Source organism: Molossus molossus, unplaced genomic scaffold, assembly GCF_014108415.1.
Source record: "Molossus molossus isolate mMolMol1 unplaced genomic scaffold, mMolMol1.p scaffold_m16_p_12, whole genome shotgun sequence".
Taxonomy (NCBI): domain Eukaryota; kingdom Metazoa; phylum Chordata; class Mammalia; order Chiroptera; family Molossidae; genus Molossus; species Molossus molossus.
In genome coordinates, this window is record NW_023425347.1 from 82052914 (window position 1) to 82079542 (window position 26629).

General features: G+C 45.9%; 1 protein-coding gene and 1 pseudogene across 4 annotated transcripts; one reads left to right on the top strand and one right to left on the bottom strand.

Annotated features, from left to right (window-relative positions):
* Positions 1 to 807: 807 nt before the first annotated feature.
* On the top strand, positions 808 to 26558 carry BSDC1 (BSD domain containing 1). 4 transcript variants are annotated; one of them, XM_036257490.1, is made up of 11 exons: positions 808 to 847; positions 1119 to 1179; positions 7408 to 7524; positions 9788 to 9955; positions 12599 to 12653; positions 14595 to 14710; positions 15134 to 15202; positions 15374 to 15452; positions 16539 to 17018; positions 23366 to 23469; positions 25022 to 26558. In XM_036257490.1, the coding sequence occupies exons 1-11, from the start codon at positions 837 to 839 to the stop codon at positions 25052 to 25054; spliced, it is 1293 nt and encodes a 430-aa protein (XP_036113383.1). In that variant the 5' UTR covers positions 808 to 836; the 3' UTR covers positions 25055 to 26558. The 4 variants fall into 4 exon arrangements, with proteins under 4 accessions (XP_036113383.1, XP_036113385.1, XP_036113384.1 ...); XM_036257492.1 differs by having other exon boundaries at positions 16617 to 17018; positions 25022 to 26434; XM_036257491.1 differs by lacking the exon at positions 15134 to 15202 and having other exon boundaries at positions 25022 to 26434.
* On the bottom strand, positions 11594 to 12540 carry LOC118626146 (annotated as a pseudogene).
* Positions 26559 to 26629: the final 71 nt, after the last annotated feature.

The window sequence follows — 26629 nt, forward strand, 5'->3', positions numbered from 1 at the left end:
GAGAAGGGAATGGAGTGGCACCTAACAACTAAAGCTACGCCCTTAAACGGACAAGAAGGATGGGATCTGGAGCAGTGTATGTAGTCCCCTCCCCATTCTCTCTTAACACACACCCCCTCAGCCCCCCTCCTCTAGGCTGTCTCTGCATTTTTCCTAACCACATCCACCTGGGGTTGAAGTTATTCTGAGCTGGGCTGCCAAGAGTTGAGGTAACTGAATGTGTGTGTCTCCCGATATCTTGAGAGAGCCCCTCTAGAGGCTGCACTTAAGTCATCTCTGACTTTTTCTCCACACACCAAACCCTGGCCGAGCCCCGCAGTCTGCGCTCGTTGAATTAGCCCGAAGAAACCCCAAACACCTACTACGCAGCTGGTTTCATAAAGGGGGGCGGTCCTAGCCCTGCGCTCTGGGATCCACACGTTCGAGCTCCGGCCAGGCGCACTCCACCCGGGATCCCTCTCTTCCACCCCTCTACTCCCAGTTTCCCACCACCCACGAAGAGGGCCCCCCGAGACCCACAGCGGCCACCGTAGGGGACGATGGCTGACACCCACAAAGAGTCGAGGTTGGTGAGGGAGGGGCTAACCCTTGGGGAGGGCCTTAAGACAAAACTGAGGATTGGACCAAGCATTCAGGGGAGGAGTTGAAGGGAGAACTCTGGACAGAGAATGGACCAAACTCAAGGAGGCGGAGCCAAATTATAAAGCGAGGCGGAGATTGGACTGAGGGCGGTGTCCGCGCGAGGATTGGGTCGAGTGCTCGGGGCGGTGCTTAAGGGGGAGGTGCCGTGTCGGAAGTCAAAGGTCAGTAAATAGTGGTGATGTCACGCAGGCAAGATGGCGGAAGGGTGAGCCCGTCATCCAGCTCTCGGGCGTTGGGGCCTGAATTCTCCCAGGGCTGGGGTGCTGGGCCAGGATCCCCGTGGGTAACAGGGGGGGAGCGCGGCTGTGGACGCAGCTAACAAGGCGGGGTGGAGTCGCAATGTGAGGGGGTGGGGAAGCGATCTGCGAAGCCTCAGTCCGCGGGGCCACCCACCTCTTGAGGGGGAAACCGAGACCCCATCATTGCGCGGGCAAGAGTCGCACTGCGGGGCTTCCAGATGTGTCTGTCTTCCACAGGGAGGACGTGGGGTGGTGGCGGAGCTGGCTGCAGCAGAGCTACCAGGCAGTTAAGGACAAGGTAAGCCTGACCGGCGCCCTTCCTTCCCCAGGGCCCTGCGACGCTTCATTGCAACTTGGTCCGAGCGACCCCGCCCGACCTGTGTGGGTGCCGGCCCTCAGGGATGAGAACGACTCTGTCCCTACTTTTAGCTCCTTTCGGTCTACTGAAGGACAGACCCCGATTCAGACCAGTGTGACACCAGCCACTGTGAAATAATGGCTGTTTTAAAGGCTGGAGCGACCCTTTCGTAGGAAATCCATAGGAAAGAACTCGGGAAATTCACAACTTCGTAGTAGAGAGAACATTTAATGTAGGTCTTGAAGGTAAAGGGTTTTAGCAATGGAAACTTAACTCTGTAGTCATTTAAGTATTAGCGTTATACCACAGCCAGCATTCTATGACAGGTCCCGAGGATACCTATGTTAACCAAACAAATGCAATCCTGGGCCCCCAGGAAGCGCTCAGTGTAGTGGGGAGACAAATCCCTGTGGGATGAGTGAGACTTAGCTCAGCCAGTGAAAAATGTCATTGTGTGTTTCTGTTTCATTCCATGCTAGTCTGTGAAAACCAACCCAAAAGAATTCTGGAAAAAGCTAATTACTTATTTATCTCAAGCAACTGGGATGAGTCTGCTCCAGAGCAGACTCCATGAGGCTTCTGGCCTCAGTTAAATGAGTCCTCTGCTGTGGGAGCATTTTTATGCTCCCTGACCTGTGTACTTCTCGCAGCTCCAGTCCAGCAGATCTGAGAATGCCCTGAGCTGTCTGTGTTTTGATGAGGACCAAGAAAGAGAATTTTACACTGAGATTGAATAGAAGAGACCTCCAAGTAGCTTGATTCCTGTTGATCAATCTCCTAAGAGTCCAACATTCATTTAGCAAATGAGTTTGAAGGCTTTCTCTGTGTTTCCCTCAAGATTGGTCGTCTATAAGTCATGAAACACAGGTAGTTGATTAGCCTCCCATCTTTGTTCTTGGAGAACTCATTTAAAAGCAGGGGCTGAGGGGAGGTGAGTGTTGTTTCTACCTTTAACAATTCCCCATTCTTAAAGAGAAGGCGTAATTTCCCTCTCTTAGCTACTTACTCTTATATGAACCTGGGCAAGTTATTTAACCTCTCTAGGCCTCAGTTCCTTATTTTAAAATGGGAATATTGAAACTTTCCTGATAGGGTTCATGTGAGGATTGAATGATAATATATGTAAAGCACTAAGAGTAATACCTAGCACACTATGAGTATGGTATAAGTATTGGCTTTTTTTTTTTAAATCCTGACCCAAAGATATTTCTCCATCTATTTTCAGATAGAGTGGGAGGGAGGGAGAAAGAGGGAAAGAGAGAGAATCATCAACGTGAGAGAGACACATTGACGGATTGCTTCCTGTAGGACCTTGACCAGGGCAGGGAATGAACTGCAACCGAGGTATGTGCTCTTGACTGAAATCGAACCCACAACTCATTGGTCCACAGGCCAACACTCTAACTGCTGAGCCAACCTGGCCAGGGCTAAGTATTGGCTATTTTTATTGTGCTGAGAGTGATGGGGAACCCTTTTAAATACCATCAGACTATTTTTCCTCCCATTTTTCCCTTAGTCTTTCAGTGCTTTCCTGGCCTTGCTTCCTTCCTTTCTATCCTGGCTCTATTTGGACCACCCAATTCCCAGCACCCTCTATTTTCTTGTATCCCGTAACATACATTACCTCAAAGACTAGACCTCTGAGATGGTGCTATAATCTGCCTTCATCTGCTCCTTACTTCCTATAGTGTGTGTGTGAGCTTGCCCACAGACACTGGTAGAGAAAGTTGCATTGCTTTTTGGCCCTACCACAGATTTCCAAACCTCATCTGGGCCTGAGCACCCCCCAGCAAACTTTATCTGTCTCTAATTTGCTTCTTCTCCCTTTGCCTTCAGAAACTTTCCCCAAACCTAACTCTTCCCTCAAGTTTCCTGTTCAACCACTTCCTCTTTTACTTCAAGGAGACAACCTTAGCTCTTATTTTTTAAAATTTGAGGTCAACAGCATGATCTCCCTAACTCCCTCCACACCCTGAAGCCACCACATATAAACTTATCTATATACACACTCAGCTTTACGTACCACTTGCCAAATCCAGTGGATGTTTTCAGCCCTTATCTTCCTGCACCTTTCTGCTGCATTTGACACTAGTAATCACACCCTCTTTCTTGAAACTCTACTCTCTTGGCTTTTGTGACATGATTCTCTCTCAGTTCTCCACATGCTTCCTCATCTTTCCTTTCCTGACTATTTTCAGGAGTTGTTCTTTCTCTGCCTGCCTCTTAAAGGTGTGTTTGAGGGGCCTTGTCCTTGGCCCACTGCTCTGTTTATAAACTCTTCCTAGGTGATCTCCATTTTCATATTAGGGTGACTCAATCCTTTTCTCTGAGCTTTAGTGTTTGAGAATAGCTCCTTCTGGATAACTATTCCAGATATTCCATAGTCACTGCTGATTCTACATGACCAGAGTTATTGTTATCATCTTCTCCCTAAACCTGCCCCCTCTTCAGCATTTGCTCTCTGTTGGCAGCACTACATCTACTCTAGTCACCTAGTTTAGCAGCCAGTGGCTCTTCTCGATTCTATCTTGTTCTCATCAATGCACCTATTTAATCACCAAATGCCCCCTTTTTTGCCTGGTACTTTTTTTTTTTAATATGTTTTTATTGATTTTAGAGAGAAAAGAAGAGAGAAACACGGAGGAGAAGGGACCATCTATCACCTGCCACCTGCAGGCACTCTACTAGGGATCTAGCCTGCAATCTGGGGCATGCGCCCTGATTGGGAATCAACCAGTGACCTCTTGGTGGATGGGTCAACACTCAACCAACTGAGCCACACTGGCCTGAGGTGCCTGGCGTTTTTTTCTTTTTTAATCCTCACTTGGCATTTTCCCATTTTTTATTCAGACAGAATAGAAGGGAGAGAGAGAAACATCGACATGAAAGGGACACATCGAGTGGCTGCCACCCACACAACCCAACCAGGGTCGGGGACAAACTGCAACCAAGGTATGTGCCCTTAGCGAGAACTGAACCTGGTCTCTCTGGATCGCAGGCCAGCGCTCTAACCGCTGAGCCAAACTGGCCAGGGCTGCCTGACATTTCTTGAACCAGTTCCATCCTCTCCATCCTTACCAGCACTGTCCTTATTCATATTCTGTTTTCTTTCCTGGACTATTGCAACAGCCTCCTGACTGGTCTACTTCCCTCTTCTAATCTTGTCACCCTTGGACTGTATCAGTCCCTGAAACGACCTATAAAAATGCAAATTTTGGCCCTGGCCGGTTTGGCTCAGCGGTTAGAGCGTCGGCCTGCGGTCCGGAGAGACCCGGGTTCGGTTCCCGCTAAGGGCACGTACTTCAGTTGCAGTTTGTCCCCGGCCCTGGTTGGTCGTGCGAGTGGCAGCCACTCGATGTGTCCCTTCACGTCGATGTTTCTCTCTCTTTCTCCTTCCTCTCTCTCCCTCCCACTCTGTCTGTACAAAAAATGGAAAAATATCCTCGGATGAGGATAAAAAAAAAAAAAAAAAAATGCAAATTTTGTCAAACCTTTAGTGGCCCCCCATCACCCACAAGGCTGACCAGGCACCCCATGGTTGCCCTTGGCAACCTCTTCAGCTTTATTCTTCACCAGTTCTGCTTTACCTTTTATGTTCATTAGGACTAAAATGCTTGTTGAGTCCAGCCGGTGTGGCTCAGTGGTTGAGCATCGACCCATGCACCAAGAGGTTGTCCCAGTCAGGACACATGCTCAGGTTGTAGCCCTGATCCCCAGTGGAGGGCATGCAGGAGATGGCCAATTGATGTTCTCTCTCATCGATGTCTCTCTCTCTCTCTTCCTCTCTCTCTAAAATCAATAAAGGAAAAAATAAATAAAAATAAAATGCTTGCAGGTCTCAGTAAACCCCATGCTGCACCATGTCCAGCCTTTCTTAGCTGACTCCTACTCATTTTTTAGGGTGCAGTTCATACTTCCCTTCACCAAGTGTTTCCAAGCTCCCTGTACATAATACACTGGTCAGTGATCTGTCTGTCCTTGCCTGTCAGCACTGTCATGTGAGTATTTTCCCCAGTAGACTGTGACCTTCTTAAGGGCAAGCACAATGTTTATTCATATTTGTCCTCTCTCGGCCCGAAGTCTAGTGAGGGAGATGGCCATTCATCAAGTAATCATGCAGATGATTATATAATTAAAATTGCCCTGGTACATGTAAATTTAACAAGCAAACATTTTTGGAGTACCTACTCCATACTCAACTCTATGTCAGACACTGGGGAAGCATCAGGGAACAAAAGATGTGGGCTCTGTGTTCATGGAACTCAAAGTTTATACAGGAAAATAGACGTTGAATGGGTAGTCATAAGTCTAAAGTATGAGAAATGTTGAAGAGAATGTGCAGGCCCCTTTGAACAAGAAGCAGAGGAGTCAATCTAGTATGGGGGCATCAGGGAAGCTTCTTCAAGGAAGTGACATTTAATGTAGACCTGAAGGAGGAAAAGCAGTTGGCCAGGTGAGAAGGCCACTCATTGTGTTTGTTCTCTGCTTTGCTTTGAAGAGTTAGAATATGTTGCAAAGAGAGGCAGAATGTGTTCAGGTACCCTGAGGTAGGGAAGGTGCTAGAGCATTTGAGAAATTTGAGGAAGGCCAGCTGGAGGTCAGTGAGGGGCACAATGGTAGGGGATGAGAGTCTGCCAGAGGCAAGATTATATGGGCCTTGCAAGTGAGGGTAAAGATTTTGTACTTTCTCATAAGATACTATGTAACCATCAAAGAACTTACATGATCTGCTCCTACTTACAAAGCTCCCACTGATGTCAGGAAGAGAATGTAATAGAAGTATCTGATGCAGCCTGGGAGAAGTCCAGGTTGGTCTGGATTAAGGTGGTGGCAGTGTGGATGGAGAGAAAGAATAAATGACCCCTCTACCACAATTAAGTAGTTCTGAGTCTGATATGGAGGCATAATGCCCACCCCCAGGGAAGCCTCTGGCTGAAAGATGAGACTGTCCCACTCAGAAATTTCCAAAGCTGATGAAAAATGAGTAGGCCTTTCCCTAAAGAAACACCACCAGCCCAGCTGGTGTGGCTCAGTGGATTAAGCATTATCCCATGGACTGAGAGGTCCCAGTTCCATTCCTGGTCAGGGCACATGCCTGGTTTGCGGGCTCGATTCCCAGTAAGGGGCGTGCAGGAGGCAGCCAATTGATGGTTCTCTCTCATATCAATGTTTCTATCTCATATCTCTCTCCCTTCCTCTCTCAAAAGAAAAAATCAATGAAATTGTTTTAAAAAATTAACACCACTAGGATACTCAAAAACATGCTAAAATATTGCAGGTGGTTATTGTTGTGTAAAATGAGAGGGCTTGCAAATGAGTACAGAGGTAGTCCAGGAAGGTGTAAGGATGAAGCAAGATAAGGCGAGACTTAGCCAACAGCTGAGAGCCTGCTGTCTCAAGCTGGTTCTGAGTACAGGGTAGGAAGCAGATTGGTCTAACAGAAGCAGATATCGCTTCTGCCTAGAGGAGCTCTATGAATGAATGTTTGGGACCAAGAAAGCCTCAAAGAGAATTCAATCAAATATATTTGTTAACACCCCCTTTGTTAATGTAAAAATTGCACAACTTTTTATTGGTATTAAATTGTGAAGAATTACTCATAAAAGCTTTCTAAACTATTGTTATTAACGCAACATGTTTTTTAAACCTTTCAGACAAATAATTTCACATACTGCCTCATTTCAACTGAGTTTCTGTATAAAAAAAAAAAGTAAAAATAGAAACACTTTTCCTTTTATAAAAAAAAATCACATACATTTTCTTCATGTTATTTGAAACAAATGTCATGTCTTAAAGCATATCAAAGCAATGCAACAGAGTCTGTTTTGTTTTTCTTCCCCAGTCTGCTCTTGAGAACCACTGATCTAGTCCCCCTCCTTCATTTCATAGGAGACAACTGAGGACTAGATGAGAGTTACTTATGGCTACATAGCTTGTAAGTGTCTTGGCTGACACTCAGTTCCTATTCTCAGAATATCAGGAAGTTCTTTGCTCTCTTATCAGATTCCAAGTCATGGAATTGGGACGAATGAGCATTGTTTCTGAGCCTAGGCTTCCCGTGTCACTTGAGTTTTTCAGGTATCTGTCTGGTACCGAAGAAGCACAGGGAATAGGAACAAAGGGTACTGCAGCCAGCTAGCTCTGTCATCCCTCTCTGTCTTCCCATAGTCCTCTGAAGCCTTGGAGTTCATGAAGCGGGATCTGACAGAGTTCACCCAGGTGGTGCAGCATGACACGGCCTGCACCATTGCTGCCACAGCCAGTGTGGTCAAGGAGAAGCTGACTGTGAGTACAACCTATATCTTCTAAGTGACAGTCCCTCACAGCCTGACCTGCTTTGAGACAAGGGTGGGGGCTCCCAATCTTTCTCCCATTTTTCTTTTGTGATTGTTTTCCCCATAGACTTCCATTTTGAAAGAATTGTTTCTGTCAAGCAAACAAGCTACATATTTGTACTAAGTATCAATAAGCTTCCCCACTTAACAGTTGTCTTAGCAGATACTTTCCTATTATCATTCATTCATTGTAGATAATTTATAAAATACAGAAAAGAGAAAGAAAGGCCTAGAGACACCCATAATTCCTTCTCTCAGAGATAACTACTGTTATTATGTGAGGAGTATATCCTTAGGTACACTTTCTTTTTCAGAAGTGGAATCAAGTGAATACCATGTTTTGTAAGCTACCTTTTTTTTTTTTAAGTTGATTCAGAGAGAGCGAGAGTAAGAGAAACATAGATGGGTTGCCTCCCACATGCATACCAACCAGAGATTGAACCCGTGACCTGGGTATGTGCCCTGACCAGGAATCGAACCCGCTACCTTTAGGTCCATGAAAGGACACTCCAACAAACTAAGCCACACCAGCCAGGGCTGTCATCTACTTTTTTACTTAATCATTGCAGACCTCATTCTGCAACATCATTAATGTCATAGTATTCTATTATGTGTATTTAACCAGTTCCTAGTTTACTATTTCATTTTTCCCTGTATTGTAAATGAAGCTACAGTGAATGATCTGATTGCTAAATCTTTGCCCTTAACATTTTCTTTATAATAAAATATTGGAAGGGATTATAGGGTGAATACAGTTTTAGGCCTTTTAAAATCTGTAGCAAAACTACCCTCCAAAAAAGTATTCCAACTTACATATTTACTGGCCCTGTTTTTATTAATCAGAGATGTGCAGTGGAATCCTCTTGTTAGACAGAAGTTTGATTCTGAAGTCAGTGTGAAAGTGAAAGTTGTGTATAGTCAAAGATATCCCTGCAAGTTTCAAGTTTCTGATGAAGTACAGTATACTGATATATTACAATTTTTCCATTAGTATTGGGACAGATTGCAGTTTTTTTCATTTGCTCACCAGCTGAATCAACTGCCTTGTGACTAGAGGGCATGTTATAAAAAATGTGTTTTGGTGTTTTTTAGCCAAGCTTTTATGTTGAATGTTGTAAAATTCAACACTGTCTGCCTGTAACCACAGCTACTGATGAGCATGAATGACAAGTGGTAATCCTGCTGAGCTACGATAAGTCCAGCTAGTAGCAGAGACAGCACTTGTTTCTTTCATTTGTTTATTCCTTTTTTTCATTCAACAAATTTGATTGTACACTTGTGCTAACATGTGCCAAGCACTGTAATGGGTTCTAGGTTTAAAATGCCTGGGCAGTCTAGTTAGGAATAAATATTATAGGTTTCCCTGAAGTCTTTAGAACCTGATCCTGTCTCTCAGCATCTTATCCCTGCTTGCTTGAGGGCATTCTGATCACTGTGGTTCAAGCTTGGGTCCCTCTTGCCCTTCTGTCAGGTCCATACATTGGCCCTCAGGTGATCCTAGGCTTGCCTCTAGGCAAGACTATCTGTTCTGGTTCTGCCCATATTTTCTCAGCCTTCATAGAAAATATTCTACTTCCTGAGCAGTCATGACGATGAGATTATGATATTGCAATATTGCTATTTATTAAATGTTTGCTATGTGCCAGGCATTGTACCTGCCTCATCTCTCTCTCTTTTTTTTTTGGTGTGGAAACTGGCATGCCGTATCTCTTTTAATCTTTACAGTAGCCCTGTGAAGGAAATATATTTATCTGCATTTTACAGATAAGGAAACAAACTCAAGGAGGATTTAGGTCTCATAATCCACAACTGGTACAGCGTGGATTCAAATTCAAGTTTGACTCTACCACTAGTACCTTTCTCATCACATAAGTCTTCCCCAATGAATGTCTATGGTATGGCTCCTCTTCTGTCAATTTTTGCTCAATCCAGCTGGCCTTAAGATTTTGATGAAACAGCCAATCAAGGAGCTCTGCTCTAACCTATAGAGGCCTACCGCAGCCCTATTTTGTACTCCCATCTGGGGGATGGAAACCCTGGCTGCCTCTCTCCTTCTCCAGATTCAGAGATGGGGTAAGAGGTCATGAGCACTTCTCTGGTCTCCACATACACAGTACACTTTTGCTCCTGACACTTCACTCCTCCATACCCCATACCCCAGATTGTAGCCTGCTCCTAGGCCACTTGCTTCCTCTGCTGGCTTCTCTTTTCAGACTGAAGGCTCCTCGGGGGCGACGGAGAAAATGAAGAAGGGTTTGTCTGACTTCCTTGGGGTGATCTCCGACACCTTTGCTCCCTCACCAGACAAAACCATTGACTGCGATGTCATCACTCTAATGGGCACCCCCTCTGGCACAGCTGAGCCCTATGATGGCACCAAGGTATTCACTATCGGCCTCCCTTGCAGTTGCCTGACAGCACTGGCCTCTAGCTTCCCACATGTACTAACAAAGGCAATAAGTGTTCAGCCTAAAATATAAATATGTGTATATAACTAAATCCGAGAATACCAATAAGCAAGAAGATAATTGCCTCTAAACTCATAATCCAATTATTCAAAAAGAGCCACTGATTTATTGTTGATGTGTAGCCTGCCATTGCTTTTCTTTTTTTTTTCTTTATTGATTTTAGAGAGGAAGGGAGAGGGAGAGAGAGATAGAAACATCAAAGAGAGAACATTGATAGGCCACCTCCTGCATGCCCTTCACTGGGGATTGGACCTACAACCTGGGCATGTGTCCTGACTGGGAATCGAACTGGTGACCTCTTGGTGCATGGATTGACACTGAATCACTGAGCCACACCGGTTCGGCTAAGACTAATTTCTAATAAGAATACGCATACGGCCCTGGCCAGTTTTTCTCAGTGGTTAGAGCATTGGCCTGCGGTCCGGAGAGATCCAAGTTCGGTTCCTGCTAAGGGCATGTACCTTGGTTGCAGTTTGTCCCCGGCCCTGGGTGGGTCATGCGGGTAGCAACCACTCAATGTGTCCCTTTCATATTGATGTTTCTCTCTCTCTCTTCCTCTCTCTCCCTCCCACTCTATCTGAACAAAAAATGGAAAAATGTCCTCGGGTGAGGATAAAAAAAAATATTTTTTTAAATAAAGAATACATATACAGGCCCTGGCCAGTTTGGCTCAGCAGTTAGCGCGTCGGCCTGCGGTCCAGAGAGACCCAGGTTTGGTTCCCGCTAAGGGCGGGTACCTCGGTTGCAGTTTGTCCCTGGCCCTGGTTGGGTCGTGTGGGTGGCAACCACTTGATGTATTTCTTTTATGTCGATGTTTCTCTCTCTCTCTCCCCCTCCCACTCTATCTGAACAAAAAATGGAAAAATGTCCTCAGGTGAGGATAAAAAAATAATAATAATAATACATGTACGGGGAAGAGAATGTCTATATTTCTGCTGCATTTTATTTTCTCTCAGTACTTCCTGGATTTCATGTAGTGTTTTCTCCTAAATTCACATGATGTCATAACAATTTGGCCTCCTTCATAGCATTTTACCACATTGAATTTCTATTCCAAATGTACTGATTTTTCAAGCGTGTTTTAGCACTAGAATTGGGGACACTACCACTTAGTGAAATTTGAGTGGAACTGTGAAAAAATTTAAAAAAATTTTTTTTCCTTTATTGATTTTAGAGAGAAAGTAAGGGAGAGGGAGAGAGAGATAGAAACATCAATTGAGAGAGAACATCGATTGGCTGCCTCCTGCATGCCCCCCACTGGGGATTGCACCCACAACCTGGGCATGTGCCCTGACCAGGAATCGAACTGGCGACCTCTTGGTGCATGGATCGATGCTCAACCACTGAGCCAAACAGGCCAGGCGAATTGTGAAAATTTTTAAATTACAGGATTTTAAATTGTAACAGTGAATCACCAAAACCACTTATTGAAGTTCTGATGCAGTCAGCCAGCATATGCCTCATGTAATACTGAGAAAGGAAGATGGGGCTTTCTGTTTACCAGCTTAAGTTTGCCACTTCTGTGGCCCTAATTGGAACAGAGCTTATAGTTCACTTGGAAGACAGCTGTGAAATTAAGAGGTTCTTGATGAATGGTTTTAATTTGGGGAAGTTACATTATTTCAAAACTTGCCCATAAATTTGGACTTTATTAATAATTTTGCATTAGCATTTTTCAGATTTCACATAATTCAAAAGCATTTTTTACATATAATTTTGTAGTTTGTTTACATATATTTTCTTAGTTCCCAGGGGTGGAATACTGGGTGAAAGATCATTTTTCTCAGAGTCCCAGTTTTGGACTCCTGGCCCAGCACTTCACTTCCTAGCCACAATATTAATTGACAAGTACTTTATGGGTATGGTAGCCAACAAGGGAGGAGCTGGGCTGTGGTTGATTGGGTACTCTGGTAGAGAGGGGGACCCTTTCTTTGTCCAGCCTCCCAGAATTTATGTTCTTGGTTCTATTTTTTTTTTTTTACTCTTCCAATCAGTGAAAGAGAAATTTTATTTTTTTATTTCATTTATTTATTTTTTTGACCCTACCCCCCCCCCCATCCCACCAATCAAGAGAAATTTTATTGAGGCCCCAGGGCCACAGGGTTCAGGCAGAAGGCAGTCTTGTAGGCTCAAGGAGATGGAAGGTCCTAATTTAACCTTCCTCTTGGGGTGCAGGTTGTTGGTGTGGCAGTGCAGGGGTGCAGGCAGGTATAACATGTGCGGCAAATCATCTTGTCGCATTTGTACTTCTAGGTGAGCTGGCGGAGGGAGGAGGGCTCCATGATACCACCCTGCAGATGAAGCACCAAGTGCAAGGTGGACTCTGATTTCCATATGCAGCCATCCTCCGGCTGTTTGCCTGCAAAAACCAGATGCTGTTGGTCAGGCGGAATGTCCTCCTCATCTTGGATTTTAGCTTTCTCAATGGTGTCACTGGGCTCAACCTCAAGGATGATGGTCTTGCCAGTCAGAGTCTTCACAAATATCTGCATCTCTGCGTCTGCTGAGGAGGCTGCTCTGCCAAGTCATTCAAGTGTCTTCTCTGTTTTTTTATAGGCTCGTCTCTATAGCCTGCAGTCAGACCCAGCAACCTACTGCAATGAACCAGATGGTGAGGGGTCGGGCATACAGGGCAGGGAGACCAAGGGCATTTGGGCTGTGCTCCCTGTTTGTCTCCGGTAGCAATGGCCAGGTACCCCCTGTGTAGAGGGACCAGAGTAGGGCCAGTGTGTACCTTAGATCTGGTGGGATGGATTGATGGTTGCTTTTCCTCCCTGAATTATGGCTATCTTCATCTCTGTCTGCAAAGGCTTTGACCCCCTCCCTCATCCTCAACTCAGGCTCCCTCCCAGCCCTGCTGCCCTGCCTGCTTGCTAAACACCTGTGGTGCAGCAAGCTCCAAACTGGGAACTGGAGGTCGGAAATGATTCAAACTCTCACCTTGGTCCAGATCTCCAGGAATCTGCTGTTAAGAGAGGGAAACAGTGAATAAAGCACAGATTTGGAGTGACTGCTTCTGTAGAATGATGGGGGCAGTGGGAGCCTAGAGGGATGGCACCCAACCTAGCCTGGGAATCTAGGATGTGACCCTTGAATTGAGGTTTTTTTTGTGTGTTTTGTTTTTTTCTGTAGAGAGAGAGAGAAGGAGAAAAGGAATAAAGGAGGGAAGAAAGAAAGCTTGAATTGAGGTTTTAAGGATGAATTAGCAGTAAACTAATTTTACCTTTAGAAGTGGGGGGTGGGTATTCAAGCAGAAGGTTAAAAAAAAATAGGGAGTAGCTAGGCATTGGGAAGGCTGAGTAAAGGGTGCCTGTGAGGGAATGGAAGCAGTGAGAGCCGCAGAAGGAGCCAAGTTAGAATGCTTTGGGTGTCAGACTAAGCAGTTTGAAGTTTGTCCTAACATGCTCAAGGTAGTGTTTCTTAACTTTTTTTTTTTTTTTAGTCAAAAAGCCTTTAATGTCCTGGCTGATTTGGCTTAGTGGTTAAAGCATCGGCCCGTGGACCAGAGAGTCCCAGGCTCAGTTCCCACTAAGGGCACGTACCTCAGTTGCAGTTTGTCCCCGGCCCCAGTTGGGGTCATGTGGGTGGCAACCAGTTGATGTGTCTTTCTCACATCGATGTTCCTCTCTCTCTCACTTTCCCCCTCTCTCCCTCCCGCTCTATCTGAAGATAAATGCAAAAATGTCCTCGGGTGAGGATTAAAAATAAATAAATAAAACAAGGCCTTTAAAAATCTGTTAGAAATGATAAGCCCTCTCTCCACAAAATTTTATATGCAAAATAGGGATTCTTTGACCCTTTGAGGCCCATCTTTGGACCCTAGCTTTAAAAGCCTTTTGTAGAGCACTGTTGAAGGTTTTGAAGCCTGGGGTGATCAGATTTTATATTTTATAGAAGAGCCCTGGGTAGTATTGTGAAGGATGAAATAGAGGGAGAGACAGAGACAGGAAGACCAGTTAGGAGGCTTGGTAGCAGTCCTTATGTCAGCGGTAGGGCCAGAACCTGGGAATTGGCAGAAGGAATGAAGAGGAAAGTGCATGTCTAGGAGGGTCCCCAGATTTCCATTTGATCCCTGGATGGGTCAGGTTTGGCAGGAAAGAAAATGAATTGGGTTTGCAACATCTGTGCAAGTGGATGTGCCCAGTGGATACTTGGACCCCTGGATCTGGAGGGCTTCAAGAGGAAAGCAATGGCTCCCAGTGTCAAAAACTTTGGATTGGTCACATGAGGGTGGACAGGTCACTGGTGACCTGAGAACAGCTGTTTTGGTGAGAATATTCAGTGGCCAAGTGCTATGGGATAAAAAGCAAGCAGGCATGGCAGAGAATGGAGTCTGCAGCCCCTCCTGGAGATCACTCAGGTGCTACGCCCTGATGTCAGTAAGGGTCACCCACTCCTTCACCCTGCCTTACCCCCCACCTTGGACCAAATTGCTTTTAAAAAAACCTTAAGCTCTCCTCGTTTTCCATGTCCAGGCTTAGATGTGTTTTCTGTAGGCCCAGTGTTCTTTCCCTAGACCTAGAGAACTGACCACTAGTGTCTCCCTCTACAGGGCCCCCGGAATTGTTTGACGCCTGGCTTTCCCAGTTCTGCTTGGAGGAGAAGAAGGGAGAGATCTCAGAGCTCCTTGTAGGCAGCCCCTCCATCCGGGCCCTCTACACCAAGATGGTTAGTGCCCAGCTGGCAGGACCTCAGCCAGCTCCCAGCTTGAGATTTCGGGAGGAGAGAGGGACATATCCCTAGTCATTTCAGAGTCATTTGGCTTACAGAGCAGTGGAAGACACTAGAGAGCCAAACAGGCCAGTTTCTGAGCCAAGAATCTGCATGGGGGAAACTGATTTGCCAGGTTTCTGGTCATCATGGTGAGAAATGGAAGGGCTGGCAAAGCCTGGTGGGATTTCTTTTCTCCCTTCTGGGCCAAGCTAGGCCAGGAAGGTATTAAGAGTGGGGTGTGGAGTGGAAGTGCTCAGATTTACTCCTCAACCTCTTACTGTGAAATCCAGAGTGGCTAGGAGCTGGCTGATAAGGCTGGGGATGCAGACCCCACGCAACCACTCCAAAAGTCTCATCTCTGCTGTCCCCCCCCTCTAGGTGCCAGCAGCTGTTTCCCATTCAGAATTCTGGCATCGATATTTTTATAAAGTTCATCAACTAGAGCAGGTATGCTGGCCTAGCCTGGGGAAATACTTTACTCAGCCATGGGGGAAGTGGGCTGGATTTTGTTGAGGGAAGAAGGGGATATAGGATACCAAGAATTCTGGGGTCAGGACCAGGGTCTGGGAAGAGGGTGCTCTGACTGCTCCTGGCCATCTGCTCCCCCACCACATTCAGGAGCAGGCCCGGAGGGATGCCCTGAAGCAGCGGGCAGAACAAAGCATCTCTGAGGAGCCTGGATGGGAAGAGGAAGAAGGTAAGAACTATTGAGAAGTGATGGGTAGGTAACAGGTCCTGTCTGTGGGGAACTGTAGGCTGTTCTCTGAAGCCTGGAGAGACGTGGCACCCCAGGGGAACAGTAAGGAATGAGTACAGTGTGTGTGTCTGCTGAGGATAGGTTGAGCTGATAAGGAGATGTTTCCCAAGGCTGATGGGATCCTAGGCTTAGATACAGAAAGCACATGTGTCAGTTACAGCAGATTCCCCTACCAACCATGGACCAGCTATTTCAGAGTCACCTGGGATGCTTATTGACATCCCAGAGCCCCTTAATCCCCTCTTGTAAGATTCTATGGCCAAACTTGTTTTTTGGTTTTGTTTTGTTTTTTAATTGATTTTTAGAGAGAGAAAGGGGAAGAAAGAGAGAGGGAGAAACATTCCTGTGAAATAAAAACGATTGGCTGCCTTCCACACAGCCCCAACCAGGGATCAAACCTGCAACCATTCGGTGCCCGGGATAACATCCAACCAACTGGACCACACTGACCAGGGCAAATCTTGTATTTAAAAAGCTTCTCTGGTAATGTTAATGCCTATCCAGACTTGGAAACCACTGGCTTAGGGAGGGAGCTAAGCATCCTCTGTGTGTTGGAGCCAGCTTCATAGTATAATATTAACACATTATTAAGTGCTTATATGTATATGTGTGGTCATTACCACAACTCCATTATCCCTCGTTTATGAATGAGACAGGTGAGTTAAAGAAAGCTAAGTGCCTTGCCCAAGATCATACACCTAGGATATAGCAGAGCCTGACCTGAACTCAAAATGACTGACAAAGAAAGAAAGGAAAAATAAAGTTTACAAGTTTTGGTTTTCTAATCTATACCATTTTGGGCTGTGTTTCTGGAAGCCAAGTGCCCACCAGATGCGTGCTTGGCCTCAGTGGTAGGGGAGACTGACGGAGTGTCTGCAGAAGAACTTGATGGAGAGGGGTGAGGAAACTGGTACCCTTTAGTCTTGATCAAAGTGAAGTTTGGTGGGAACCTGAGGCCTGTCTTCAGATTGTCATGGGGCTGACCCGGGCACATTGCCCACTTTCCCTACTTTTTTCTCTCAACAGAGGACCTTGTTGGCATTTCACCCACATCTCAAAAAGAGGCAAAGGTTCCTGTAGCCAAAACTTGCTCATCCCTTCCAGCAGGACCTGGCCCCCAGAGCCCCTGTGAAGAGAATCTGGTGATCCCAGTCGAGCCTCCAACAGAGGTGACCCCATCAGAGAGCAGCGAGAGTATCTCCCTCGTAACACAGATTGCCAATCCTGCCACCACACCTGAGGCATCAGTGCTACCCAAGGACCTGTCCCAAAAGCTTCTAGAGGCATCTTTGGAGGATCAGAACCTGGCTGTGGATGTGGGCGAGACTGGACCCCCGCCCCCAGCTCAGTCCAAGCCCCACACCCCTGCTGGCCGCCCCAGTGGTCCAGAGCCCAGGCCTCCAGCCAGAGTAGAGACTCTTAGGGAGGAGGTGCTCACAGACTTACGGGTGTTTGAGCTGAACTCGGACAGCGGGAAGTCTACACCCTCCAACAATGGAAAGAAAGGTAAGTCAAGGCCAAAGCCGAGGGAGTGTGAGGTGGGACAGGGCAAGTGAGGGTCAACACCTCACAAAGCAGGCTTGTCTTCTTGTTCCTTGTGAGGCTCCTAGGAGCAGATATCCTTCATTTGTAATACTGATGATGATGACTGCTGCTGTATATTATTTATTACCCTATTCCATCAATTCTAATATACACTGATTCTTAGAAATAAGGATGCACCTTATAATTGTTGGGATCTTCGAGTCAATGAAATAAGGTTTATGTCAGGTCCTGTGCTGGGTTTGTAACATTGCCTTTAATTTCTCACATCTTACAACCGACTGAAGTCTCTTACTATCCTCATTTTACAGAAGAAGAAAGTAAGGCTCAGAAATGTTAAGTAACTTGCTCAAATTCACATGGCCAGAAGTGGCAAGCCCAGATTCAAACCTAGGACTGTCTGACTTGAAGTCCATGCCCTTAACTACTTAATACACTGTACAGATTTCTGTCCTTTTGGATAATTAACCCTACCTGAGGTGGGTATTCCTGTGACACTGATTGATGTCAAGGGTCTTCTCTCCTGGGTGACCCTTTCGTCTTTTAGCTTCCCTAAGCCTTCATTAGTTATTATTACGAAATATACAAACAAAGCTTACATGTACAGTTTAAAGAAGAATAAAGTTAACACTCATGAGCTTTCTTTGAGCCAGCTTAAATAGTAAGCTTTAGCTTCTTATCTATATAATGGAATTTGAGTCTGGAGACTCTTTAACATTATGTCAAGAGGATTTAACTTGACATAACTCTTTAACTCCTGGAATTAAAGGACAATCATAGCTCTGTTGTCGATTTTTTTTTTTTTATCCTCACCCGAGGACATTTTTCCATTTTTTGTTCAGATAGAGCAGGAGGGAGAGAGAGGAAGAGACAGAGAGAGAAACATCGATGTGAAGGGACACATCGAGTGGCTGCCACCCGCACGACCAACCAAGGCCGGGGACAAACTGCAACCGAGGTACGTGCCCTTAGCGGGAACCGAACCCGGGTCTCTCTGGACCGCAGGCCGACGCTCTAACCGCTGAGCCAAACTGGCCAGGGCTCTGTTGTCGATTTTTTTTGCCACATTCAAAATACCTCTCCAGAGGTAGCTGATTGCAAAACTTTCCCTCTACTCCTCACACACACATGCATCCTGTCTTTGCCAACACTCATTACCAGTCAGCCACAGCTTGCCCATCTCTGGTGAGTGCTGGCCTGCTGGCACAGTGAGTGACTAGTTTGCTGCAGTGGGTGGGAAATGGGCCCCACCACACCCTACCCTGCTCCCTGATGGAAACCGCACGGTTTCCAGTTTCTAACACAGTGCTTTCCTTCTGACTCTGGTTCAGTGAGGTCATCCATTGAGCTCCTACCTGTTCTTTATGAGACACTAAGGAGGGAGGGGCAAAAGCTGCAGTCTTTATGACGAAGCATGAAGCAGTATGGGACAGACTTGGTATTGGAGAAGGTCAAAGAAAGAAGGAACCTCTCGGCATCAGCGAGTGTTCCACTGAGAAGACAGGCGTTGTATAGGAGAGTTCAAGAGTTTGGGGCAGGTGCGGGGAAGTAGTCCAGGCAGAGTGGGCCTACATTATAGCACAGGGCATGGGGTACATTGAAGGTGTAACCAAAGCCCACTTTTCTGTATTGTCTCCTAGGACAGGGAGGAACAAGAAGGATGAATGGAATAGAAGTAGAACTTAAGAAACTTAAGCTGAATTTAGAAGGTTGGACTTAGTGCCACAAAGCAGCAGGTCATGCTGCTTATATTATATGCCCAACCTGTACTAAGAGCCTTACATGCACAAGTTTGGGGTTCAAATCCCAACTTTGCTCATAAGCCATGTCATTTCTGAAAAGTTACTGATCTCTAAGCCTCCATTCACTCTTATAAACTGGGAGGGGGGGTGTTATTGTTACAAAACAGGTGCTTAGTCAGGGCACAAATTTGAGTAGAGCTCTGCTTTGAAGAAATGATAATAAGAGCTGCTGTTCTCTGGGCACTGTCTGTATGTTTATATAGCTCTGTGCTAAGCACTTGATATGCATAATCACTCAATCTTCACAAAAGCCTGTGAGATCTGTGCAATTTCCCCCATTTTTTACTGGTAGGAAACAGATCAATCACCTACCCAATAAGTATTTAGAAAAGTATGAACCAACCCTTTAGGAGAATGGATGAGTAGGTGATGGACCCAACAAGTAGAGTGTGGTTGCTGGCTGGGTGGTACTAAGTAGTGGTAATGAATTTTGAGAGTCAGCAGTATTGCACTTTTGTCCAGCCCACATTCAGTTTTCTTGGGTGCAGGCACAGAGAAGGTGGGGAGTTGGATTTAACTAGGGTTCAAGTTTAGCCAGGTGAAATCAGTGGAGAAAAAGAAGAGAGTCCAAGTATGTGTAAGAAGTGATCAGAATGATGGCTAATGGAATCTGAGCTGGACAAGGGAGGGAATAACAGTGAAACAGTTAGAAGGTTAAAGAATTATAGGTTCCATTTGGAATCGGAATAGAGAGCGTTATCAGAAAAAATGAGTGGTGGGTAGAAGAGACTGGACAAAATGAGATTATGGAGAAGGTACAGCAAGAGCTCTTAACCACTTTGTTCTACTGACTGTGATGCACTTGAGGATTCACGAAAGGAGGGGCTGGGGATTGGTGCAGGAGACCCACCAGAAATAGTTGTAGTCAGTGAGGGGAAGCCAGAGTCTTAGACTAGGGTGGGACAGTGGGAACAGAGTAGAGGGAGTAAATCTTAAAAGGAAAAATGGAGACTCCTTTCCCTCTTACATTCAGTTCCTAAGATGACATGAGGGAAGCTTGGTCTCTGGATGCAGCAGTCTCTCTTGGGGTGTAGCCACAGGATCTCTCAGGTCCCAGAGCAATGCCCATCATTGCAGAGCCGCTTCCCACCTTAGGTTAGTAATCAAAAAACACAAACTCCATTATGAAGTCTAAAATGGGTGTTGCATAGATGAGTTTTCTGCCACGTGCACAGTGTAATAGAGGGAGATCTTAGTACTCTCCTTGTTTGACTGGACCGGATGGTGGGATGAAGCAGATGGCAGAGCCCAGGTTCACATCTCTGCCACTCAAAGCCTTCATTTCCTCATCTGTAAATCAGGAATGTAAATACCTACCTTAGAAGGTGGATGTGAAGTGCTCCTAAAAGTTCAGCTGATATTTTGTTTTCTACCCCCTGGAAGGATCTGCCCTAGCATTTAAGCCTGAAGAAGTGAGTTTCAAATCCCTAAAGAGCAACCTGCAGTTAGGGAAAGCTGTCATGGCCACAGGGACAGCTCTGAATCTTCCAGGAGTCTGGCTTTTACCCCACAGGAAGCCTGCACTGTCAGATAGCCAGGTGTGTGCCACCAAAGTGTCCTGAAAGCACAGGGAGACTTAGATGTGCAGTCAGAAGAACTGGGTCTTGGTTGCAGATCTGCCCGTGACTAGCCGTGGAACCATGTGCAATATCACTTAACTTTGAGAAGAGACCTTTAAGGACTGCGTTTGTTAAATATCCACTATGTGCATACATTACAGACACTCTACATTGATATCTCTAATGTTAATACTGTTGTGTATCAGACTGCAGGCTCTGGTCTACACAGATTCATCCAGGTACCTGCAGAATTCTTGGCCATCACCTAGATCTGCTGAGTCTGAATGAGGGGGAGGGGAAAGCAGGAGTCTGCGTTCTAATAAGCTCCTCCAGTGGTTCTTTGCAAAGAGGTTGGTTTTGTTCTTATTTTACAGATAGACTAAAGCTCAGAATAACTTGCCCAAGACAGATAAAAGAGTAGGGATTCCACCCAGGTCTGCTTGGTTCCAGAGACCACACTCTTACTACAGTGCTTATAGTTAGCTAGGTGGCTAGGAAGAGAGAACAGTGTGAGACCTCTTATAATGAATGCAGGGGGAGTCTTAGAGTCTAGGCACCTGGTGAGGAGCAAGCTGAACAAATAAAAAAAATACTGCAGCCCTGGCCGGTTTGGCTCAGCAGTTAGAGCGTTGGCCTGCAGCCCAGAAAGACGCGGGTTTGGTTCCCGCTAAGGGCATGTACCTCGGTTGCAGTTTTTCCCCGGCCCTGGGCCCTGGTTGGGTCATGCGGGTGGCAACCACTTGATGTGTCCCTTTTATATTGATGTTTCTCTCTCTCTCTCTCTCTCTCTCTCTCTCTCTCTCTCTCTTGCTCTCTCTCCCTCTCCCCCCTCCCTCCCTCCCACGCTATCTGAACAAAAAATGGAAAAAAAAATTGCTGCATATTTATGAGTCATGTTATTGGAATCGGGGGGTCTATACTTTTTTTTTTAATCCTCAGGACATTTTTGCATTTATCTTCAGATAGAGCGGGAGGGAGAGAGGAAGAGAGAGAGAGACATTGACATAAGAGAGACACATCAACTGGCTGCCACCCACACAACCCCAACTGGGGCCAGGGACACTACAACCAAGGTATGTGCCCTCAGTGGGAATCGAACCCGGGACTCTCTGGTCCGCGGGCCGACGCTCTAATTGCTGAGCCAAACCAGCCAGGGCTCTACACCTTTTAAAAGTGCTTTAAAAAAAAAAAAAAGATTACAAGGTATTATATGTTCCTTTTAGACAAAAAAAAAAAAAAAGAGAAAAATTACCCCATGACCTCATCACCTAGAGATAGCTACTGTTAGTGTTTTTATGGATAGCTTGCTCATCTTTTCTGTATGCATTCATGCACCTGTGAGCATATTTGTAAAATGGAATCTTATTGCATAGACTTTTTTTTTTTACAGGAACTATTTTTGTAGTTTTCTTCTTAGTAATAATTTTCAATGTACATTTTAAAAATATTTGCCTGTAAGAAGTCATAACCAAATGTGAATTTTTAGAGCAATGGTTGTTAAACTTTAGCAGGCAACAGAATCACCTAGAACAGGGATGGGTAAACTTTTTTTGTGTAGAGCCAGATCACAAATATTTTAGACTTTTTGGCACCCACAGTCTCTGTTCCGGCTACTCAGCTTTGCTGTGGTAGCCTCAAAGCATCCATAGGCAATGTGTCCCTTTCACACTGGGGACAAATGGCCGTGGCCATGTGCCAAAATTTTATTTTCAAAACAAGTGATAGGGTGGATTTGGTCCATGGGCCATGGTTTGCCAGTCCCTGGTTTAGAAAGAATCCATGACTATTTATGAGTACAAGCTCTGTGTTCCAGTCACTTGGCATGTATAAGAAAAAACAAGCCCTGGCCAATTTGGCTCAGCAGTTAGAGTGTGGGCCCACGGACCAGAGAGCCCTGGGTTCGGTTTCCGCTAAAGACATATACCTCGGTTGCAGTTCGTCCCTGGCCCCGGTTGGGGTTGTGCGAGTGGCAACCAGTTGATGTGTCTCTCTCACATCGATGTTCCTCTCTCTCTCTCTCTCTCTCTCTCTCTCTCTCTCTCTCTCTCTCTCCACACTCCCTCCCGCTCTATCTGAAGATAAATGCAAAAATGTCCTCGGGTGAGAATTTAAAAAAAAAGAAAGAAGGAAAAGAAAACAAATATCCTGCCTATTGTCATTCTAGTTCCTGTATTATTAGACAGTAAGCATATTAAATCTGATGATAATGCTGAAAGCGATAAAACAATGGAAAAAAGAACAACTAGAACAGAGTGAGGGGATAGGTTGAAGTTTAAAAGGATGGTTAGGATAGGCCATACTTAGATGGTGAGATTTGAGCAAAGGTGTGTAGGAAGTAAGGAGGTTGGTCTATGGATATCTGAGAGTTCCAGATACAGGGAACAGTCTGCAAAGGCCCTAAGGTGGGACTATGCCTGGTGTGTTTCAGGAGTGGCAAGAACAGTGTAGGTAGAACAGAGTGAGTAAAGAGGAAAAGGTTCATTGTTTATTTCTTCTGGAAGATCTTTTGTGGCTTCCAGGGAACCTCTGAATCAAAATGCTTCTCCACTATTCAGTAACTTGCTTTTTCTCACTTAATAACATAGTTTAATACTATTTGTCATGTATATAAATGTTCTACAGCCTAACCTTTAAAAGCCATATATAATGTTCCATCACGTCACTACACCATTTATTTATGTTTGTAATTCCCTTTTCTGTGGATTTTCAGGTGTTTTTTTAAGTTTTCATCTCTATAGCAGCATTACAGTGAACATTTTTTTGCTAAAATTTTTACTGAATCTAGGATTTTTCCTTAGGTTCCTAAAAGCGAGAAGTGAGTTAGAATGACTTCAGAAGACAAAGACCTTTGGTGTATATTTGTCAGGTCCTTTTAAAGAGTGCATTATCCTCAGCTATGACTTCCTCATATACCCCTTCCTGACTTTGACACTGTGGATTATGGTTCTAGGCTCGAGCACGGACATCAGTGAGGACTGGGAGAAGGACTTTGACTTGGACATGACTGAAGAAGAAGTGCAGATGGCACTTTCCAAAGTGGATGCCTCGGGTGAGGTAAGTGGACCTGGTTGGCCACAGGGAAGCAAGCCCAGTGATCCCAGTGTCTGAGGCCTCTCCCCGCCAAGCCCAACTGTCCCCTCAGGGTGGATCCCTGTGCCTATCTGAGGTGACAGGCTGCAGGAAAGAGCTAGATCTCCCTCTTAGGCCTTAAGCAGTTGTCATTGGCAGGCTCTGCTTTCCCTTAGTTCCAGGATGGATGAGTGTGAGGGTTCATGACATTAGCACTGTGCCAAAATTACCAAGGAGCTATTAAAAAATACAGATGCTAAACCCAGATCTCCTGACTCGTCCCCATTGTGGAACCTGAGCAGATTTCTAGCCTTGGACAAAGACAATGTGATCTAGGGCTAATCACTTAACCTAAAATATGGAATTGATTCTTATAAGCTTATAAGCTGTGATAGACAATGCATGATGCTACAGTAGGCATAGTACCTGGGACATGGGAGCACTAGTAGATGTTACCAAAACCATCACAAGACCCAGTCCAGTTATGAGCTCAGAGGCCTAATACTCTCTTCACTACCTCTCAAAAAAAAAAATAGGTCATTTTGAATGAGAGGCTGGGGGGAAAGCTCTCATAGCTAATAAGTGATAGGACTGAGGTTCCAGCTCAGACATATGAGTCAAGTCAGTGTTACTTCCACGGTCCATCATGTAGCTCATGCACCTGCTAAAGAAGTGAACAGATTAGGGCACAGGGAGGGCCTCATTTTTCATATTAGGAAACTGAAGCCTGAGAGGAGGTAGTGACCTGTGCAAGAGCATTTTGCACCTGTGACCTCATTATACCTAAGGCAGAGAAGGCCCTGGTGCCCTGTCATGCTACGGGAGCTTTGTAGCTTTTGTGTCTTTGCAGCCTCTTTTAAAACCTGGCATATAGTCTCCCTGAGCAGAGTTGTTCTGTAACCCGTCGTAGGGATCAGCAGGCAGCAGGCCAAGGGCAAGTTACCTAGGAAGACTTCAGCTGGGGACTAGGGTGCTAGAGCCCCTAGTGAAGACCCTGTGAGCACCTGTAGTCCAGGGCCACGCTGCTTCTAATTATAGTGCCACTCTCAAGCTCTCGGCCTCTCTGAGCCACCTTCTTAGCTGCTCAGCAGGAGACAAGTTTTCCTTAAGGAATTGGGTGACTTGGTTCTTGTGGGCAGGGCGTCCCCCTTATGGAGTCCAGTGTTGGTTGGTGGAAGCATTTCCCTTGAGTCTGGAATGATCAGAGCAGCAGACCCACCCCTTAGGCAGAGGGCAACTCTGCTCCCAGGACACATTCCTTAAGACTAGTGGTTCAGCCCTGGCTAGTTTGGCTCAGTGGTTGGGAGCGTCAGCCTGTGGACCAGAGAGTCCCGAGTTCGATTCCCATTAGGGGCACGTACCAAAAAAAAAAAGACTAGTGGTTCACTCTCATGGGCAGTGTATATGACCCAGGGTGGTGGTGGGGGTTGGTGGAGGACTATCTGAAAAGGAAGGCAGCAAGGGGAGCTTGGGTCTGGGCTTGACTTACAGGAGTAAATTGGTGTTTGTGCTCTCCATTATCCCCTCCCATTTGCAGCTGGAAGATGTAGAGTGGGAGGACTGGGAATGAGGGGAGCCGGAGCAAGCAGCTCCCCCTCCCACAGCACCTCCCATTTCCCTCGATCGTCTCAGCCCAGCCCTGGAAGATACTGACCAAGAATGTCCCCTGAATGGCCTCTTTCAACCAGAGCTCTAGGCATAGATTCTGGTTGCTCCTTGTTGGCCCTGTGGGCCTCTGCTCACATCTGGGAAGGGGCTTACAAAATCCAATCCAAGAACTCTGACTTGTGCCAACCATAGGATGACCTACAGGGGAGGAAACCTATCCCCTCACCAGAAGAGCCTACATTTCTCTGCTGAATACCCACTGTTCCTGGGGATTCTTGCTGGGAATTCCCAAGGGATAGCTCCATTCCTTCTGCCTGTGTGGACAGAAGTTAAACCACCAGTCTCTTGGAAGAAGCCAAGTTAACACACTGTCCACCCATAAGCAGGCAAGGAAGGCTGTGCCACCTGCCCTTGGCCAGACAGGGATGGCAAACACATATTCCTATTCCAGTGGGTAAGAGACATTTGACTCTGGGAAATTAGCCTCTCTTGGGAGTCTCCCTTTCCTGGGCATTTTCCGTTCCTGGAAAGGTTCCTGTGGTTCAGAATCTAGAGACCAAACCCTGAGTTCCCACCTCCTTTCATCCAGCCCAGGCTGGTATGACCCCAATGCCTTTCCCAGGGCTTCTTGTCGGATGCACCCAAGTCCTTAGCCCAGCTGTGCCACCTGCAAGACTCTGCTCTTGCTTTTCTTCCCCTCCCCAAGAAGGGAGGGGCCACTTCAGGCCCTTCTGTGCATTGCCTGGCGGGGTACCCTGTCCAGCCAGCTACCCACCTCGACTCACTTGGATCTTAGGACACAAGCCAGCTCACAGCGGTACAGAGCAGTGATCAAAGCTGAGTACTTACAACTCTGGTAAGCCCAATTTCTCTGCCTCAACCCTTCTGCTTCTTGAAGGGATATGCTGGGTTGAATTCTTGAGACTCTTATCAGGCTTCTGAAATAGCTCTTCCTGAAGGCAGGCCCAGTCTTTGTGGCTCTTACCCTCCATCCACCCTAGTAAAGTTCCACCTCTCTTGGGGGAATGAGGGGCTGCAGGAATCCCTGGAGACCCTGGTGCTGCCTGATGCTGCTCTGGTATTCTAGTACATAGTCTGGTATGTTCACCAGTGATTTAATGGGATTGTGGCAGGGATGCCAAGAGAGTGGTGATCACTTCTACTTCAAACCTTCAATGAGGGGGTGGGATGGAGAGAATGCTGAATCTTTTTGATGGGATGGGAGTTTTCTCTTTGTAATTATTTCTTTAGTTTAATCTTTTGGTTGTTTGTGCAATATTATATATTTTAAATTATAATGCATCTCCCCAGAGTATTTTGTAGCCGGGAAAAGAAAAAAAAGGGGAAGGGGGGGGAGATTCTAACAGCTGTTAGTTTTGTAATTAAAAAAGAAGGAAAAAAGAATTTTGTCCTGAACCTTTTCCAGACTTGCCGTTAACAGCATTAAAGAGATTCAACAGAATCTGGAAGGTGTCTGGGGGTCCATTCTTGTCCCCCACAGCAGCTGGGGCAGGACACACACAATGTGCAGAGTGGC